Here is a 17001-nt window from a genome sequence, read left to right on the forward strand (position 1 = left end):
AATCTACTATACCGTCCACTCGAAAACGAAACGAGAGCGACGGTTCCGGGTTCAGTAGATCCTTCCAAGTATTCCGAGATGAGCATCAGATGATTTGTTTACTTTACAAGATGTGCTGCTAACTTCCACGTGGAAAGCGCACTACTAGTCACAAGAGAGGGTCCCCAATAGGGTTCTTCAATCCCGTAATCCCGACCCGAAATTTCGTGCAATTCCGTAATCCCGAGGGTTATTTTTGGTATCCCACATCCCGCGCATAATTTCAATCTCGATCTCGCGCCAAATTTTCTTTAAAATCCCGAATCCCGAGCTTCAAAGCATTTTGGGGACCCTCACAAGAGGTTCTTTTCACCGACGTGTTTCGTAACAACGCTGGTGGACTGGATGAAAACAAGCCATTTTTTGAAAAATGGCAATAACTCTCCCAACCGTACATTTTTTCATTAACTATTTCTAATTCAACTGTCCTTCAATAATCTTACATGTTTAATACTCTTGATTAGCAACCCATATTTAACTTTGTTATCTATAGCCACATTTATGCAATACTCAGTACTGTACGCCAAGGCAGGGTTGCACCGTTTCGATGGCTGGTCAACGATCCTCTTGAAGAAAAGGACTGCGGGTGCATTTGTCGAACAGCGGCTGGTTATCGAGCCAAAATCCACGGTGCATTTGTGGAGGTGAGGGGGTTGACACACCTAAAATACAACTTATAATGGTTCACCCTATTATACAAATATTACGGTACTCCCAAAGTTTGATAACATTAATATATATATATAAACTGCGAGCCACCAAAGCTCGGATATTTTGTTCTTGAATGTCAATGAGTAGGGAGCGTAAGAAACCAGGACAAAGGCGGCAACGCGAACTTCAATAAATCATAAGTACCACATCACACTCAAAGGCGACGACGTGAAACTTCCTAATGCGACATTTTATGGAGGACATGAAGACACAACGCAGAAGATTATTTTCTCCCTTTAAACTTGGATACAGTCCTTAAGAATTTACCCCCAAGAAACTGATTTGCCTATATCAATTGACATACTAAGGGAGGTCAAACAAACGCGATTAAGTACAAATTCATCTTTTAGTGACGGTTTTACTACTGTCTCCGTCGTGACACCCTGCCACCAGAGCCTCCTTTTGACTTCTTCTTGCTAGAGGAGGAGAAAAAGTGATGTTACACGAGACGATTCATAACAACGATTTTTAGCGCAACACAGCGTTGCAATGTTGGAGCAATGTTGAAACTATTCGAAACAATATCGCAACAATGTTGCAACGCTGTTTTGCGCTAAAAATCGTTGCTGCGAATCGTCGTGTAACATTTCCTTTACTCCTCCTCGATCATCTTAAGGAAGCACATAACTGAGCCCAACGCAGCCCGATATACCAAGCGCAAGGAGATTAGGCCTGGGTTCGAACATGTAGCCTAGCAACAAGCAGCGCATGCTCCAGAAAGATCTTACTCGATTCATGTAGAGTCTTGGCCGATTACGCTAAAAGAGAAGCTCTGCTGACAGGGTGCAGAGTGATTGCTTAAGCTCCCTAATTTTTGAGGAAGAGATTTCATTAAGTTATAAGTTACCAATCTTTATGTACACCTAGATCAAGAGCAACTGCTCAAATACATAAATAGGGTACCATTTTGTGACTACAATCACAATAAAACAGCCTTTGATTGCAAATAGAGAGCTTTAGATTCTGAGACGAGTACGACTAAGAGTACGAGATTTTCTCAATACTGATTACTGCTCGCACGTGAACCAGCACCAGTTTGCGGGAAAATGTGGCAGCCATCGTTACTCTACTACGAGTCTTGGCGAGAATGTCAAGTGGCGAAAGCAAGTTATCAAATGTTAGAAGTTTTATCACTTGGCCATCGGGAGAGGGTGTAACCTCCTTCACTAAAGGTAACAGTGCTAACTTTTCCAGTGAAAATGGTAAAATGAAGCTTTCCGGGGAGTCTATATTTTGAGAATACGCGAAAAAACTTTATAGTCAAATCTCGTACTCGTAGTCGTCCTCGCCCTTGAATCTACAGGTCTCTAATAGTCTCAACACACAAAATTCTTGCTATGAAACCCAGATCTTGCTCGGGCAATCTTTGGATTATTTGTCAGTTTTGGATGTTACCCAGCAACCATCACTATGGCAACATCAGCATGAATTACTAAAATATCCTGTAAGATTTCGTTATGTTGAAGTAAAACATCATAGTGACTAATATTGATATTACGTGTAATTTCACACTATATAATTTCAATAAATCTCTCTGAGGCCAACTCAAAAAAAAATAATGCTGTAAAATCAACTCGCCATATTATTGATAAAAATAGTTAATACCATCCTAGCTTTACGAGCACACTGAGGAAAGTCCTGTATGAATATCGTTTCCACTGATGCAACTCAAGATATAAGCATTAAAGTGTTCCCTCAGTCTCATCATCTGGCCATTCTTTCTGGAATAATCACGACATGTGTGGTCTAGTGAACTGAGACGTCCAGTGATGAACGCCTAACAACACTTGACGGGCAAAATGATTTGAACTCGTTTTGAAGGTAACAGATCCTAGATGCTACTCCATGACAGCGGCTGATAACCGATGAATACAAAAGTGAAGCGGAATGCGATGATTGATGATAGATGATACCAATATTAGAGATACCCTTCAGTGCAAATTTCAGTTAAATATACCGTTGCGGTTGAGTTTTTGTTTTGTTTTTTTGTCATACTGATGTATTCTGGATCAAATTATACGAGCATCCTTAGTGGAATAACTGCAAAGCTTTGACAGCGCAGTTCTGCGATCAAGACTACCATCACACTCTACAGAGGTGTGGACCGACGACAGACAGTGCTGGAGACGTTCCAAGTGCATTACAATGTTTTGCCACGGTTGGCAGCAGAAGTTTTCTTATCCTCCCAGATGCTATGCCACTTTCAAAAGACAGCAAAGGGTTTTTCATTGACGTTCTGCTGGATATCTTTTAAATTTTTTTTGGTGGTTTTCTTCAATTTTAAATTTTTTGTTTTTGATCATATCTAAAATCCAATGTTCTGTTACCGTCACATGACGGCTGCCAATTCTTACGTGTTAGATTTTTCAGAAACTGATGCAACCTCAGGGGCATCCCGTTTGTCTCTTGAGCCAGTGTCGACTTCTGTTTTTTCCTGGGATAAGGACACAGAAGAAGCAGTGACGGAAGCAGCTTGATTCAAAATGTCTTTGTCAGAAGTGGATTCTGCAGCTGGTTTAGTTTTGCTTTGTTTCCCACTTGTAGCGACAGTTTTGTCCTTTGCCGCTACAGTACTAACCTTTTCCTCCTTATGTTCTGAGCTCTTTTTCCTTGCATTACTGCTTTCACCACTCTTGTAACTCTTCTTATCGGTCTTGTTTGCCTTGTGCTCCTCGTGTTTGCCTTTAGAATGATGCTCATGCTTAGTTCCCTTGTGATCCTCCTTGCCTTTATAATGTCTGGTTCCTTTCTGTTCCTCCTTGTTCTGAGGATGGTCATGTTTAGTTTCTTTCTGTTCATCCTTGCCAGCTGTTGTGCCAGGAGTTGGGTGTTCACTTTTTCCTGTCTTTTTATCATCCTTGGCTGCACCCTGGTTATCTTGGATGCTTTCTTTCTGTTCACCCTTCCCCTGAGTATGCTCTGGTTTAGTTTCTTTTTGTTCGTCCTTCTCATGAGGATGACGGTCGTGTTTGTCGCTGTGTGAGCTGTGTCTGGATCGTGGTTTGTTACTGTGCGGGTCGACAGGAAACTGATTCATTGGCTACGACAAAAATAAAGACAATCACAGTTGCTTTATCATTCTGAACTCTAATAATAAACCTCTTTAGCTTGTATCTTTTGTTTTCCCAATGTAGGTCATGTGATAATACTCCAGATAACTTTTTCGTTCAAATTTCGTCTTATTCACGTGCTGTAGAGCGATTTTCGTACGACCTTGAAAAATGGCTGCTGTAAGTCTTCGTTATTTGTTTTATCAGCCAATGGATAAAAAGATCAAAACATGGAGTCTTCGTTTTCCCGCCAAAGAAAACCCTAATATGGAGAGGGCATTGTTCGATTGGCCAATCGTGTTGCAGTATGACGTCAAAGCGAAGTATCGGTTGATTTCTAGAAAGTTCTCAGGCATGAAGTTTTTTCACCCGAGCGTTCCCTAAACCAACCAAAAGTCACTCGCGTTTGTATCCGTTCGATAAACCAATCAAATCGCTCTATTTCCGTTCGTTTCTTGTTTCTGTTTTGTTCGCGCGTTTTCATTTCAAGGTCATACGAAAATTGCTCTATGAATGCATAATTTATGTAAGACAAAGGAGCAAATTCCCCTGAAGTCCCGTGCAACGCAACATTGTTGAATAAGAGATCAAAGATTTTCATATTTTGTTCACTTACATCATTCCTGAAGTCATCAATCGTCTTGTACTTAGCAAGCCGCTTCTTGAGGTCTGGTTCAACTTCAAACCTTGTTTTTCCCTAAAACAACAAGCAAACACACAAACAAACAAAACTAAATTTTAAGTTTCAAGACAAACAAACATCTATTAACCCCATCATTTTCTTCCCATCGCCTCGTTTTTTGGGATGAATGGGATGACACATACATCACGATGATTACACTAAAACCAAATTTTTAATACTTCACTGTTTCAAATGAAGTTGTTAAAAAAGGTGTCAGGGATCTTATTTCACAATGTTGGAGTAACATTGAAAGCTCCACCAAACCTACAGGCGACTTTCAAAGCATTGTTAAGCATTGATCAAGCTCAACAAGAACTACAGCATAACTTAGTATTTTAATGCAGGGCTTCAACGTAAACACGTACTTATGACAAACAAACTATAGAAATCACTTACTTTGTAATATTTGAGGAATGCCCAGAACTTCTCTAGACCGTAAAGATTACCTGAGAAAGAAACAGCAACAAAATACAAAAATAAATAAGTTATTAAACCATAATAACATCTGGTCAAGGTAGTTGGTTCACAAGGAGTGCAATAATCTTCTGTAAAAAGCTTAGGAATTCTTAATTGAGTAGAGTTTGTTATTTAATAGAATAGATAGTTTTTTCTAACTTAAGAGAAGTAAAACGATTACTCAAAACTTGAATGAAGGCTGTAGATTCGTGCAGCAATCAAATATCAAGAGTAGAATGCCAATTTCTTGCAACTCAACAAAAACCATCCCAGTTTGATGAGTCTCGCAGGAATGGTATATCTGGAATCGAGATTCAACCATGGAGAATTGGGTTCTCGACTCAACTCTTAATTCTTGCTGCGAGGATTGAAAATGGAGTGTCAACTTACTTTCAAACGGTACTGTACATAGTCAAACTCCTGAAAATCTCTTAAAACTCTCTACAATGGTCAAAGATGAACATACTCTTCTAGCCAATGAGATGAACCAGCTGATATCACCAGGGGGAAATCAAGGTGTCATTGATGGTTTGATTTCAAACAACTGTGATAACCACTTAAACACATAGCACCCAACGTACCTAAGTCATGATCACGGATAGTCTCAGCCTGAAAGTCCTTGAATAGGTCAGCTTTAAACTTCTTTTCAAGACCATAACTGTAGAACCTGAAGAGACATTCTAGGCCATACCTGGGAATAGAATAGAAAGAATATTAGTTTTAGTATTAACATTATTAAATGAATTTTCAAAGCATGTTTAGCTTTTTAGTCCGGAAATGAATAGGTCTAACCTGTAACCAGCCAGAGCATCTTCTACTGCTAATGTTTTAAACTCTTCATACATTTTCCTGGCAAGAAGAAAAAATAAACAACAACAAAGTCACTATTAGATCCTTCAAATACAAACTGAATGAAAACACGTAATCAGGGGGTGCTGATAATTGAGACACTAAACGTCTTCCACCATCAATTCAATTCTTAAGGGAATGGGACAAAAGGCAATCCAAAACCAAGGCAGAACACAACGTGACAAGAAAATTCTGCTTAGTGGAAAAGAAAAAGGGTTTACTGAAACTTGATACAAAGTTTTCAGCCACCGGATCGCTACCAAAAACACGAAGGGGTTAGATTACACGCTGCTAAATGTAATTCAGGCAAAGTTAACCTCAAAGCAATGCTGGTCAACAGTTTTCCCAACTATGCTAGGGGTGACCAAATGCCTTTAGCAGGGGCACCTTGCTTCCTTGCAGTTCTTCGCAAAGTGCCTTCACTAAATTCTTGTTGCTTGCTTGACATTTTTGTGCTGTGTTTTTACCCCTCCCTCCCTCTTTAGTTCAGGGCCAGGTAAGTACTGGTTGGTAAGTATTCCACTGAACAGTTCAGTGTGACTATGCCTGGGGGGCGCCATTCACAGGGTTGCCATGGATACCTCCTTCCTTGTGCTAGAGCACTGCCTGGCTCCACTAACTTTGCAGACACCAGCGCCCAAAGCTCTCATCTACTGGTGATGAGTTTAACATGGAAATATCATGCTGCACCTTTTCAAAGGCAAGGCGTTGAGCAGCAGTGAAATATGAAAATCTGCCATTATCATTTCAGCAGCCAACGTAACAGGTAGTTTTGTCAGAGAGAGATGTAGAACAGGCAGCACAGACACAAAAATGAGCATCAAAGCCAAAAGAATGAGCAGTGCTGCCCAATTATTCTCACTGCTCAATTGCACCTTTCCATAACAAAACCACCAGCTACACAGGCAGACACTTGAGTTGATGTGCTACATGCACGTACCTTTGCAGCAACAGAGATTCAAAAACTAACACTTCAGCACCAGCTCCTCATAACATTATAAAATAATATAACTTCAAATTTCAAGATTCTTTTAAGACAGTTTGTATCTTTCTTGAAAAAGTCTTTCTGCAACAAAATGAACTTACCTATTAAAGTGGGACCGGAGAAAGAATGACCAGAATCTAAACATTGTGTTCATTTCCTGTGATTGGCCAATTCCTACCTTCTTTCTCTCTGTAGGAAACAAAATAAAACATTATATACAGCACAGGAATTAAGGTTTCTAAACCAAAACATTAAAAATGAAAAAGAACCAACAAAATTAATATGGTTTTAACCACAAAAGTATTCAGGTTTCTAGCCCTAAAAATTGAAAAAAGTGACTTCTTTGTTTAGGTGAGTCCCCCTTTCACAAAACAAGCCATTATAACTTTTTTTCTTTATATAACTCATTACTCATATATACATATGGCACTATTAAAATGCTATTTACTTGGAGATACCTTTTAGACACTTGGAGTGATATTTATGGTACAGTTGCTGAGTAAAACCGTTTTCCTGAAGAAGTTCATGAGAGGGATGCTGGAAGCGTGGGATTGGTTGTGGCGTTGAACCATAACTACCAACATGCACCCCTGGGGGTACACCCTCAGAGATACTATAACTTGGACTACAAGAAAAAGCACAGCACGTTAATATAACAAATTAATGTTGGCAGATGCAAGGAATGAATGGAATAATAGAAAACTAGAGAACAATAACAAGTGTAAATACATCATAAGGAAGAAGTTGTAACACTGTCTTCAAATTAATAAACCATATTCAGTAGACTGGTTATAAAAGATGCCAAAACTCAAAGGTGAAAACTACTCTGCAAAAGTTAATGTTGGGAGCTTCTTGGTCACGCACAATCTTTTGCTTTATGTTCACAAAAAATTAATGTGCTTGTGACTGAACATACCACTGCGATGCACTTTATTGACTACGAAAAAAACCTAAAGAGGTTTTCAATAATTTCATTTGAAATGTCACATCTAAGGTCTCATTTGTGCACCCAAACGTTAGAATAACACTACGAATAAAATTTTATTGGTGTGGTAATTAAGTCAAGGCTAAGGACGCATGCCAAAAGTCAGAAAAGGCCAGCCAGACTGGTCATTTTGTAATTTCAGTCTTTTCTCGAAATTTTTCCTTAAAGGCACCACTGCCTAGCATAAATAGCAGTAATTAATAATGGACTTCTCTTAACAACTGGGCTGGTCTGACTGGCGAGTTCTAACTAAATGGATATCGCCCTAAGGGTACAAAGTTTGACTGCCATTCACACAAAAAGGACATTAGGATTAAAGCTATTTTACTACTACTAGCAATTTAAGAAAAAAAAAAAAAACAAGGATTAGAGCTTTTTTATGGCATTATGTACCTTCTAGGTGGAGGGTACTCTCTGTTACCCATAACCCAACCAACATGATGTTCCACTGGGGGGTTCTGACTGTACTTTGTCTTTCTTTTCTTTGGACCTTGATCACTGACATTCTCTTTACTGAATGCAGGGAAGAACCTTGGTGCAACTTTGACATCTTTTCGCTTCGGAGTGCGTGAGCCATAGCGAGGTGTCACATGCTCAAGAGTGGTAGGAAGTTCAGGGACTGTGGCGGGGAGAGATCTAGACAACTGTTCTGATGGTGCTGTGTGAGCTCGTGGACGGAATACTTCTGCTGATGGTGATAATGTGGTGTGGGGAACCGTGATGGGAGGACTGGGGGGAGGGAATTCAGCTTCTGTAAAAGAACGAGCCCTGGGTGGGTCAAGGGCATCACGCTGGTAATTAAATTTGTCCTGACTGACAAGCTCAACACGTTTCCATGATGATGAAAGAACAATCTGCAAACAACAAAGAACACAATCGTATTCAATATCTTAAAAAAAGAGAGAGAGCAAAGTCAATACCTCATCAAAGATGTAGTGTTTTTACTTACCTTTCTGTTGAGATAACTGTCATCACTATCATCCCAAAGATCCTAAAAAAAACAAAAAAAATAAAACCTTGCACATTCCAGACCCACAAAACATAAGATCACAAAAATCATGCCTACAGATGTTAAACACTTTGACTAGTCTCAGAAGAGAGAGTAGGAAATGGCAACAGTAGAATTTGCATGAAGAAAGCATATCACACCATAGTAGTTGACTGTTATTACACTGAGTTAAAGCCACCACTTTCACCTTGGTACCCTCAACAGGCAAGTCACAACTGACACCTACTGAAATTTCTGTTGCATCTCTTGTGGGAAACAAAACCACTCAATCACCATTTAGAGTTAAACAGATTTTCCATACCTGTTCATAGTAGTAAAGACCATCATTTATTGCTTTGGAAAGTTCCTGGGTCATTTTCACTCTGGTGACATAGTTTCCTGTCCGGTCATGTTTTTTGACGGGAGGTGGAGTTTGAGTGACAATCATGATTTTATGTATATCCTGGTCATCAATTTCATCATCTGAATCATCATCCCTACAATTTAGCACACATTTTAGCATATTTTGCTTGTATCCAGAATAGAAATGGAAAAAACTTGGTTTGAATCTTTTTCATGGGCATTTGGAAGCCTGACTGCAATAATGCATGCACCTTAATGTTGCATGTAGCCATCACAGGAACAAAACAAAGTTAAATTTCAAGTGTGGCAGTCCTTGACTATGTTCATATAGACAGTCTGTTAAAAAAAAAAAACTTATGGAGACTTACCCATTAACAACCTTCCCAGTAACTCAAATGATTAAGAACTATCCATTATTAGACACTAACATTACATCTATGTGCACATACCCAAAAATATGTGAACAGTTTGTGTGTGCACTGGAGGTATTCAGGGTATCTTTGAGCTGTAATGTTCCAAGACAGGTTTCAAACATAACCCAAAAGATGTTACAAAACATACCAATCTGAGGAACATATTGTTGGTTGTTTTCCTTGGTTTTCTAGTTCCTCGTCAAACTTGAAATCAAGTTCTTCCTGATCATTTGAGAAGCCACTTGTCTGATGAAATATAAACATTGCGTTGAGAATCAAACACTAATTGATCATTTCCTCCCTCAGGAACCAAGATACAAGACCGGGTTCCTACATTTTTGCAGGCCAAAAATTCAAGGGCTATTCAAAGACTTTTCTGAACCCTTCATTGAAATGAACCACTTTTTCATAATGAATATAATTTATTACCAAGTTGTTTGCCTTATTTTGCCCTCTGCTTTAAAACATGGTTTATTTTAAAGCTTTTATAGTGTACATGTGCTTTAACCAATTTAAAGTACTTTTCTTTTCAAGTACTTCAAGTATATTTGACTCCTTAAATTCACAAGTTTTCAAGGGTTTTCAAGATGATGTTGAACCCTGACAAAAACAGTTTCATCCCACAAGATGGAATTAAAAAGCTTTTGTCCAAGTTGATGCGGTTGCATTGTCTTTTTATTCTTTGTACACTAAACATTACAACTATTACAGATGTATTACAATATGTTATTCTCATTTTATCATAAAAAAATGTTAATTTTGATTCAAGATGGTTTCTGCATGAAGGCTTACTTACATCCCAAAACGTTGCTATCCTATCAAAAAGCTCTTCATATTAGAACTGTTTGGCATAACTTTTGTGTGATGGAATTGAGTTGATGGGAACACACACCAGTTCAGGCCACTTCATTTTTTTCCATCACTCTTGGTTCCACAACAACTCTTACCTTGACTTGATTCTGCCGCAAGGGACAGGCATTCCTCCTAGCTCAAAATAATGTACTTATTTTCACATGCTTACCTTATTACTGGCATCTGTTTTTGTAGATGATGGTTTTCTTCTTTTTACTTCTGTCCACGAGTCAACATCTGGCTTTTTTGCACCTACAAATTTTTCAGATTTCAATTTTCTGGAGTAAGAAACTGGCCTGACAGCATGGCAGGCAGGGCTCACCCTGCACGGAGCAGAGCCTCCTCCCTTTTCCTTCTTGAGTGAGGATGAGAAAAGGAGGCTCTGCATGAATCACGTCAAACCTTTGAGGTCGCCGCAGCCCAAACTTCAGTACCAGTCAATCTTGTTCTGCCGCATCAAATTGGTTTTTTTGAGTGTGAGCATCCGTTTATTGATCTAAACCACTAGTCATAACTGAGATTACTGTAGCAAGCAGACAGTTATTAGCCCTGGGTTCTACAGTACATGTATATCCTAGCAACACGCTGCAAATGTTACTTGATTCATGCAGAGTCTTTCTCGAGTGTGCCAAAATCGAAGAAAGGCTCTGTGAGCAGGGCTGTCACTAAGATTTCAAATAGCCCAATATATGCAATAATAAATTAATAAAAAATAAATAAATAATAAATAAATTTTATTATTAGTGGGCAGTAAGCTGAACAGCTACGACATTCCTTTGGTACTTTTTTAAGTCGGTAGCCAGGAATCCTGCTCATAAAAGCTGGGGCAAATCCCTGGCCTCTGCTGGCCCTTGGTGTCAGCTCTGCCTGGTTGACTAAGAAGTACGCAAGCCAACCTGAATAAAACAAGTTCTTGGAAAATTGGGGTGCAATTTTCTCAGTTTCCGAGAATGAGAATTTTCCAACTTTGTGACTACGCTTCTTCTTAGTAAAAGGGTACGTTCAGTATTATAACTAAGTATTCAGCCACTTGATCCTTTTATGCTAAGACCATCCCTACATGGTCTAACTTTTGAATCTGTGGACAAAATCCTCTTGTGCTAGCACTCAGTACTGAAACCCCTTGGGTGCACCTTTCCCATGGAACTATTTGCTTCTTATGATTAATTTTTACAAAAAAGAAATTTGGATTTTTTTTCAGTTTTATTTTGGTAACTTTTGGAGTAAACTGGTTAATTATCATAAGTGATTTCTGGATTATGAATAAGTAATGTACGAGAACTTTCAGAATCAAGGGAAAAAAATTCAAGTTTTTAAGTAGACTGACATTTCTAATACCAACACAAAACCCACCTAACCTGGTCAGCTAAGTCATATGAAGTGTACTAAAAGATAATCAGGTAATTATAGATCAAGTGTGAGACACTTAGTCTGGTCGGATATGTTCAGGAGCAATTCATACCTTTTGCTTCTTCAGCCTTATTATTGAAAGTGTTATTTAACACAGATTCCTTTTGTGCCTGTTTTATCAATTCACCAGGATTCACCAAATCATTGATTACATTCGCTGGCTTCGCTGGTTCAGCATTAGATGACCCTTCTGTTTCTGATGAAAGAGATAACATGATCAATCAATAATTTTTAAGGGTCAGACAAGATACAACCTAAATACCTTAACACCTTACATCTATATTTTTCTCTAAGCACAATTATATACTTAAAATACATGTCTTTTTTCTTTATTTTTAAATGCCACCTAGTATTTAAATTGCCTGTGGGGGAAAATCTCTATTCCTCATAAGCTCCGCTTCTCGGAGATTTCCCCGCCACAGTCACTCCTTCCGAGTTGTATGCTCATTTTAAATTTAATATTAATTAACTATTTATTATCTTTTATATTCTTCATGTAATTTATTCTGTGCGGCAAAATAATAAAATACAATAAAATAAATAAGGAGTATAGAATTGTAAAATTATGTATCTCACTACCCTTCGATATAAATATCTACATGACACTCAAATAAAGTGTGCGCGTTGTAGGGTAAAATTAATTCTCAGGTTTAACCAGTATTCAACCTAGTTTGATTCAAAATATCCTTTGTTTCCTAGCCCTAATTAATATCAGAAGACAAAGGAAATTCTGGTTTAACCTGAAAACAGATTTTAACTATAGCATAACATACACCTATATTTAGACCAAACAACACCTAATGCATCTTTGCCAAACTGAGCTTTTTAAGTACAGCATTTATACAGATGCCCACTCACAAGGTCTATTGACATTAATGTTCATTATCTAATAATAATATTAACTATTTCCCAAACAGTAAGACTGGGCATCTGGCAGAGACGTAAGTGATGTATAAGTCAAAAGTCTGTGTTCATACCCTGTACTTGATGCTGTTTCACTTGAGGGGTGGTCTCATATATGTGAGCAGCAGTATTCTCAACTGCAAAGAAAACAAAAAAAAAATCTTACATCTAACGGACAAAAAATGGAAGGAAAGAAATATTTTGCTACTCGACTCAGTCTTAAAACATCATGCTCCTCCAGATGTCACAATATGTATGGTTCAAAATTTCAAATTAAAAAGTACAAAGTAAAGAATTTATCATTGACCCTTGCTTCTTACCAGTGAATGGCTGGTCAGCTGGAATAACCCACAATACAGGGTTCTCCTTTTTCCTCATTGCATTGTGAGTAGGATCAAGCTCCACTACCTCACTGCCTTGTAATGCCTATAACAAATTACACTTAACATTATTCCCTATCAGTAAAAAAAAAAATTCAAAATACAGTAAAAACCTGCATGTAGGAACCCAGTGGTTTAAAAACCTGCTTGCAGAAATTTTCTCTTTAATACCCAAAAATAATTATAAGAACCTGTTTAGCCAAGCAAATTCAAGCAGGTTCTAATCTTATATGTGGGTTCCAGTTAAATTTTTTAGAAGACTTCAAAAAATGTAAGCTCTTACATGCAGGTTTTAATTGTATCACAGCTGTTGGTGTGACAAAACTACACTGAAGAGGGCTTGAATCATTTTCATGACATTTAACAAGAGAAGACAAAATATGACAGGGGCATACTTAATGTACTGGCAGAGTGGGGCATACTTGTACCTCTAATATAAGATTGTAATCCTGTGTAAGGGCCTGAACTCTGTAGAAGCTTGCAATGAGCGCAATAGGAATGTAACCTTCACTATCCATCTAGTAGAACAAAAACAATGCAACATCCAGTTAATACAGTAAATACAGAGTTGTTGTTTCACTCAAATAAACCTATTGAGTTTTAGACGTTCCCCATAGTTTCGCCATAGTTTCATAAGAACCCTAACAGCTAAAGGAAATCTTAGTGACAGCCCTGTAATAAACTAGACAAAAAGGTCACTTTAATGTTGCTGTACACTACATGTACTTTAAACTTTACATTTTTACTATTACTGTTATTTACCTGTCGTCTCAGGAAGATGTCTTTTTGAAGATTCTGCTCACTAAAATAGTATTCTCTGAAGTCAAAAAGAAAGAAGATGATTTGTAAACCTTTGGCTGAAATATATTGGTTACTAGATAGTCACTTTATAAGCACAGAGTCTTTAAAATACTTATGAACAGATGTGCTCTGCTCCCTAACCAAAAAAGCAAACATAGTCAAATCTTTTTTTACAAGTCCACCATTCAACTAGTGGTTACTTGGTGGATAGGCCATTAATAGGAGCAAAAGGAAAAAATTTGAGTTTTAGGATGAGAAATTTGTGCTACATGTTCAGTAATTCAGAAGTTCAGTTCAGCTCTTGAGCTCTTGCTTGTGCTTATAAAAACTGCGCTGTTTGATTAACGAAAAAACTATTATTATTGCAAACACATCAAACATCTTACATTTGATTTTTGACATATTCTTTAAGAGTTACGTCATCCAGGGGTACAGCCATGTAGTTTCCTGAGTTGTAGTAAAAACTACTGTTATAAGGCTGAGTGTTGCCATATTGCTGGGGTGGTGCAAAGTAGGTTGTTCCATTGTACATCTGGTATCCAAACTGCTGCTGCTGATAGGAGTTGTATGGTATGTGATGGCCATCTCCTAAAACAACAAAAAATGTTCACTCCTGCTTCAGACTGTTGCTCTTTGCCATTTGAAGACAATTTAGGTTGGATGATACTGAGTATTATCATTTAAGCACAAACTAACTACCAGTTTTGCAGGAACTGAATGACTGACTCAATGACAGAATGACTTGTTTATTAACACCTTTTGCAGCTTATAGCTGAATTGCAGGTACAGGTCAGTTACATTAACATTACATTATTAGGACACTAAAGCGGTAGCATATTTTACGGTTACAAAATTAGCCAAATGATCAGCATTAGATACAAGGCTGCTGCCTAATGAGTGCCCAGTCACCAGAGGTGCCTACAATTTACCCTCAGGCAACCAAAATTTCAAACAGGGAGCCCGAACAGGCACCTAAAACTTATGAATCTGAGGCTAACTTCGAGTGAACAAGTAACAAAATTTCCTGCTCATTCCGCACTTTAAAAGCAAAAATGTTAAACGTTTGGTTGTCAGCTGTAGGCAAAAAAAATCATTCTGCAGATAAAAGGTAAACAAACAAGCACTTGTCTTGAAATTCGCTTCTGTTACTTCCACTGCAGTGCAGTTGAAGTCTCTTCTCTGAAAATGGTGTCAAATGAATTTAATAGTCTTCCAAAAACCTTGGCTATTAAGATCATGACTTTTCCTTCAGTGTTAGAAATGTTAGGTCGCTATTGCATGAAGTAAAAACTGAAAAAAAAGTCGCAATCAGTGCAAAAGTAAGAGGTTTAAAATTACACATGACAAATGTTATTTAGTTTTGAAAGTTTATGGAATTTTCTATCTTGCTACGAACATGAAAGGTAGGTTCTGAGGCGTCTTTTATCATATATTCCGCACCATCTACACCTCCCTATTTATGCTGTATGTTTTGTGGTAACTTTTGCAAGGCTCGCAAAAACATTCCAGTTTTTGAAATGATTCCCCGCGGCTATTCAATATCATATTTCAGTCTCTTTCTAATATTTACGCTGTCACGTGCGACACAAGTAAATATACTACACACCCTGTACCTATTGCTGCATACATATTTCTGTGAGTACTTACTTAATTTTGAGAAAATTTATTTTTGTGCTTTACTTAAATTACATTTTAGTCCAAATCTGAGTCTCTTAATGAGAACATCACAATTTCTCAAACTGGTGCCACAACTTTTTCATCTAGCCATATTATTATTAACCACTTTCTGCACTAAATTTCTGAGCAGGTATTTAATTTCAAGATTAAGGTGATAACTCAAAAAACAATTGCAATTAACCAAGCAAGTTTATTTAAACACAAAACACCTAGGAGCACATATGGTCTTGTAAGCTAACAATAAAGTAGTTCACCTCTTGGCATTCGACGTCCCCTTCCACCACGGCCACCTCGTCCTCCACGTCCACCCCTACCCCCTCTACCAGGGGATATATTTCCTGACATGCCCCCTGGGCTCTGCCGGTTAATGGGTGACCTTGTCCCCTTGGTACTAGGTGAAGCAGCTTCTGGAGATGTTGGAGATTTATCTGGGTTGACATCATTGTTTGAATTTTCTGCACCACCTTCTGTTCCCTCAAGATTCAATGGAACCCACTTTGGACGACCACCTGAATCATTGTAAAGATAAAACACTTTTAAAAAACTTCCTTCACGACTAAAAAGTGAAAAGAAAACAATGGACATTTTTTTAAATTCCTTATTACGGCACCTAGGGGGGAAGATTCTTTTGTTCATTTTCTTAAGTATGTGGTTATAAAGAAGGCTTTGGTAAATTACTAACGATCAGGAGGAGTATTTTAAAACAGTAAAATTCAAGTACTCAAGACAGTCACCATTGGATAACTGTGTATCAAGAGATCCTGATGCATTAGATTTGCCTCTTGTTTAAGTAACTGCTTGTACTGTTTTAAATTCAAAGATAAAAAGTGACACTGCTTTAACAGTGTATATTTTGTGTATAATATACAACTATCACCCACAGGGTTGGTTCATAGCACTACAAATGTAATTTGACGCTTCGCGTCTCAGTATATATCCACCACTATTCACCTCCCTTTTGGGGGATAGTTGTATATTATACACAAAATATACACTGGAGAAATCATCATAATTTGCACTCATTTTTTTAGAGAATGTGACCTTCAGGAAATTCTGCATAAATTACCAATACTTTTGCAGCTTATCAGAAAGGAAGTACAAACACAGAAAAAACAAGACACTAGAAAAGAACTATTTGGTATATTAAGCATTACAGAAACTAAATGAACCAAGTCACAACTTTCTAAGCAATCATGTTAAGGGAAAATTCAAGATAATGGGAATCACTAATACAATCTTCATGGTAACCAGGAAACCAACATGAAGAACAAATATTTCCCTAATTCCATTATCATTGTAAGTGTCAGCTCAAAACTAAAATCCACTTTGGAAATGTCACTCAAAACAAAGCAAAGACAACATGCCAGTCTAAGTGTACACTATTACTCTTCACATGAAAAGAGCCACTACTACTAATACAAAGTTAACAAGGTCGAATTCAGTCCTTGCCTAGTATG

General features: G+C 37.8%; 1 protein-coding gene across 4 annotated transcripts in view; it reads right to left on the minus strand.

The window, feature by feature from the left end:
• The window catches only part of LOC140947453 (la-related protein 1B-like), a 55795-nt gene that overhangs the window by 35656 nt on the left and 3138 nt on the right, over positions 1–17001 (minus strand). Inside the window, exons 5-23 of one of the 4 annotated variants that reach the window (XM_073396559.1) lie at positions 15799–16053; positions 14254–14452; positions 13829–13883; positions 13495–13584; positions 13007–13112; positions 12761–12823; positions 11836–11979; positions 10543–10625; positions 9670–9767; positions 9068–9242; positions 8707–8748; positions 8151–8611; positions 7231–7397; positions 6874–6961; positions 5731–5787; positions 5520–5629; positions 4879–4928; positions 4417–4497; positions 469–3790 (exon numbers count right to left, since the gene is read on the minus strand). In XM_073396559.1, the coding sequence (XP_073252660.1) occupies positions 3101–3790; positions 4417–4497; positions 4879–4928; positions 5520–5629; positions 5731–5787; positions 6874–6961; positions 7231–7397; positions 8151–8611; positions 8707–8748; positions 9068–9242; positions 9670–9767; positions 10543–10625; positions 11836–11979; positions 12761–12823; positions 13007–13112; positions 13495–13584; positions 13829–13883; positions 14254–14452; positions 15799–16053 (3014 nt within the window). In that variant the 3' untranslated portion in view covers positions 469–3100. Of the gene's footprint in view, positions 1–468; positions 3791–4416; positions 4498–4878; positions 4929–5519; positions 5630–5730; positions 5788–6873; positions 6962–7230; positions 7398–8150; positions 8612–8706; positions 8749–9067; positions 9243–9669; positions 9768–10542; positions 10626–11835; positions 11980–12760; positions 12824–13006; positions 13113–13494; positions 13585–13828; positions 13884–14253; positions 14456–15798; positions 16054–17001 lie in introns of those variants that run through there. The other 3 variants (XM_073396556.1, XM_073396558.1, XM_073396557.1) reach the window with 3 other exon arrangements.

The sequence above is a fragment of the Porites lutea genome, chromosome 9, assembly GCF_958299795.1.
Source record: "Porites lutea chromosome 9, jaPorLute2.1, whole genome shotgun sequence".
Taxonomy (NCBI): domain Eukaryota; kingdom Metazoa; phylum Cnidaria; class Anthozoa; order Scleractinia; family Poritidae; genus Porites; species Porites lutea.